Raw genomic sequence first — 4,053 nt, forward strand, 5'->3', positions numbered from 1 at the left:
GGCACTTTTAAGTCATGCAAAACCCACTGGTTGGATCCAAAACCAGAGTTCCCGAAACGCGCCGGTCCATCGGCCATCCCCGATAAATTTTGAATGGGGCCGGCAAAATCCAAATTTTATCGGTCAAAATGTCAGGCAGATTTTATGGACTATTTTGAAATTTAAAAACATCTGAACAAATATAACTAAATGTAATAGTCATTTTATTAGTTACAAAAAATAACTATTAATTAAAAGTGGAGGGAAAAGCCAAACAAACGCGTAGTTTTATTTTTTTAATCCGGATAAATTCGCGGGTTCTTTTTTTACACACATACGACAATTTCCTATTGGAGTTGACCAACATTGGGCATGTGGCCGATAAAGTGGAATTTGGGTGCCACAGGTACTAAAAGAAAAGAAAAAGACGGTCAGAAAGACAATGATGGGGATAAAGGAAGTAAGAGGGAAAGAAAATTCCACAAGAAATGGCTAGATGATTGGAAATGGCTGGTCTATGATGGATATATGATGTTTTGCAAAAAAAGTACGTATTACACAATACCTATATTACAACACAAGTAACAACATTTATATTTTAAACTTTGTATATAACAATGCCAAAAGTTTATTATTTCTGTGGAAATTGCTTTCTGTCTGGTTTTAAGATATGGAAATAAGCTGAACACTGTTAAGTGGACACATGTTTGGAATTGCTTTTCTGACATGGGCATCCAGGACATTCTAACTGTTATGGACTTACTGCGTACACTCCCTGCCACTTCTGTTGTCAATGAGGCCTCCTTCAACCAGATGAAAATGACCAAGACAAACAGGAGACAGCGTTTGAGTAACAAGCACCTTGATGATTGCATGGTTATTCAGCTGGAGTCGACTGATATTTTGAACTTTGATCCAACAGAAGCAATTAATAAATGGATGGTAATTATAACATGTATTGTAATAGTTTAATTTTTGTTTTATTCGGTAGTTTGGATTTTAATCACGTATATATATATGATAATGAACATATTTTGTAGACATCAAGTAAGCAGCCAAGAAGATTGACCTACGCTAGATCTACTTGCAACAAGAACAGCGAACAACAAGACGAAGACATTATGATTCAGGAAGTGACACAGGATGAGGAACCTAGGAATACAACAGTTGCTGAATCGGACCCTGAGACTGCAGATGACTGTGACTACGAGACGGACTGCGACTCTGACAACGAACAGACAGAAGACTTTAATGACAGAGCAATTGAACAAACTGTGCATGAAATGGAAATAGAAATAAATTATTAGTCCGATCTATGTTAATTTTATCTCTTTTTATTTAAAACAACAATGTCCGGTAAATTTCACAATTGTCCGGTAAATTTTGAATATTTACCGGACAATTGTCCTACAGATTTTTTACTAGTTTCGGGAACTCTGCAAAACCTTGGAGAAATTGCACCATTTTCTCTCTGAACAAATACACCACACCTGCATTGTGAAGCAGAACATTGAATATGTTACCTTTTCCTCTAAAAATTCTTTTATAAAAGTCATGAAAGGTCCATGACACCCACATTTCTCATCACCATGATAAGAAAATGTCTTACAGGCAGTGCGAATAAGCCTTGTAGTTCCAGATTCTGTTTTCTTGGAAAATTGTTTGTTCAGGATAGGAACATTACTGTCGAAATATTTATTTTCTGTTTCTGTTAATGCTTTATTTGCAGTTTGAGCAATGTGGACTAAAGAATGCAATCCACAGAAGAAATTGTTTAATCTGCTGAAGACTCTTCTATCTTCATCATGAAGATTCTCCCAATCCTGAACAATCTCTGGCAAAATTTCTTCTCTATTTAAAACTTATACGGTACGAATTTTGATGCACCAGATGCGCATTTCGACAAATAATGTCTCTTCAGTGATGCTCAACCGAAATGCTTGAAATCCGAAATAACTATGAAGTTTTAGAGCTAAATATAGCCAAAAACAGCGTACCAAAAAAGTGGAGCCAAATTCGTTCTCTATATGATTCCAACAACTCGTTAAACTTCATTTCGGTCGCTGCACGATCAGACAGAGTATTTCGTATGTGGTACAGAATATTTTGTGACAATAAATTTTGAGAATCATAAAAGTGTGAATCTATATCAAATAAAATTTCTTTGAAGGTATCTAATGTGTCTTTTGCAGATTTAGTTGTGAGTTCCCTTAGACCAACTACATATGGTATCCCCTCAGAGTCTCTGACAGCATAAGCACCAAATTTTGAAGTTTCGTCTGTTTCAATGGTTGTGTCTTCTTACTGTGCTAATTCATCTCCAAGCTGTTTCTGAGCTAAATTTAGTCTTTGAATATTCATGTTATTTACAGTTGTAGTTTTAGGTACTCTATTTGGAATTTTACCTACCAGTTTTAAGCAAGCTTCGATAACTGGGCCAACTGTTTTTGTGCTGACATGGTTTTCCAACAATGAATGAACACAACTGAACTTCAGGAGAGTATTTTTTTTAAATCTTCATCGTACAAGTTAACAATGGGATTTTGAGCTTCCCTAATGCTTTCTTGAGCAATATCTCTTTCATATTCCATTGTTATTAGCTGCCGTCGAAGATCATCATTCTCCTTGACTAACTGATTAAGTTTTGCATCAAACTCAGCTCTATTTTCAACTGTTTCTGACTCTGAGTTTTCCCATTTTAAGACTTTACTTCTGTGATATATTTCTCTTTGTTTCACACGTTTTAGTTCTTTTTTAAGTTGCTTTTCACGAGAGATTTGCATTTCAGATCTATGTTGAAGCTTTTTAACAATTTTTGATTTTTCTTTTAGTTCTCCAGGGAGTGTGACTGTAGAGGTTTTTTCAGACTTAAGCTGAGAAGTCAGGTCTTTAATAATTTCAGCTGAAGTTGATTCACTCGGCTGAAGGGCTTCAATTTCACTTTGAGGTAATAATCTTCTCCCACTTTGTTCAACTTTAGGAAATTCAAATTCCCTACCAAAAAAATCTTTCCCCTTCTATCCTAGATTTTCCCTTCTTTAATTTCTTAAAAGTTTCAATAATTCTCTTTGCTCTTTGGTAGTAGGTATTAAATTTTTGGGATGAGCTTTCAAATTTCTTGACTTTTCTAGTAAAACAATTTGCTGTTTCTGTTATGGAATTTCCATTATCTTGATACAGTTTTAGAATGTCAACATATTTTAAAGGCTCCATTTTGATAAGTTAGTCATTTCTTTTAATGGTAATGATTGTTTGAGTTTCTGCATTCATCATACATGCACTCCTGGAAGGCCCTGCAATTTCTTCTCCTCTGACCAGATTATTTTTAGTAAATATGTCGTGTGAAAACACACGCATAGTTCCTGATACAAAAGTTTGGGTACTTGTACTTCCTTTGGATTCAGACCTTTTGGCTAAATAAAAATATATTGAACGCTTAGTTTCTCTTCATTCAAATAAAATAATTATTTTTATCAGTATGAAAATTACCTACCAATGTGATACACTTTTCTCCTCTTTAGTATACTTGGGCTTGGCGGCCTGTCTAGATCACTTTCTGGATCTCTTGCCTGACTTGGTTCTGGTGTCTTGTAATAATGGAAAGAAATGCATCAAATGAATTAACATAAAATTTCATCTTGTGAGAAATCTTTTGGCACTTGCTTATAACAGCTTTCCAATCAACATAGTAATTATTTACCTTTTCCTTTTTCTTTTTATGAACATTTTTGGAGTGGGTGGTATTATGTCTCCTGGGTCAGTAGAATCACTGGACATTCTGTTGTTAAAGTTGTAAAGGAAAATTACACCTACCTATTATGATAATTATCAGACGAAACACAACAAACATATCAATGCAACATTTCTACACTAATTGACTAAAACAGTGATAGTCCATAGAACTGATCCGTAAAAAGATTGAACACATTTTATTCACTTTATTGTCCTTAAAGCTGTATGACCCGATGTTCATGTATTATTTTTGTACATAATTACTTTAAAGCAGATTAATTACTTGATAAAGTTATTAACTTTCCCTTAATTACATGCTTGAAAACATCTGCATGTAAAAGA

General features: G+C 34.4%; 1 protein-coding gene and 1 pseudogene across 1 annotated transcript; one reads left to right on the top strand and one right to left on the bottom strand.

Moving 5' to 3' along the window:
• The first annotated feature begins 322 nt into the window (after positions 1 to 322).
• Positions 323 to 1,424, top strand: LOC125659304 (uncharacterized). The gene is made up of 3 exons (XM_048890928.2): positions 323 to 526; positions 648 to 921; positions 1,020 to 1,424. The coding sequence occupies exons 2-3, from the start codon at positions 706 to 708 to the stop codon at positions 1,284 to 1,286; spliced, it is 483 nt and encodes a 160-aa protein (XP_048746885.1). The 5' UTR covers positions 323 to 526; positions 648 to 705; the 3' UTR covers positions 1,287 to 1,424.
• LOC125645508 (uncharacterized) lies at positions 1,401 to 2,340 on the bottom strand (annotated as a pseudogene).
• Between the last annotated feature and the right edge of the window lie 1,713 nt (positions 2,341 to 4,053).

This window comes from Ostrea edulis, chromosome 6 (assembly GCF_947568905.1).
Source record: "Ostrea edulis chromosome 6, xbOstEdul1.1, whole genome shotgun sequence".
NCBI classification, from domain to species: Eukaryota; Metazoa; Mollusca; class Bivalvia; order Ostreida; family Ostreidae; genus Ostrea; species Ostrea edulis.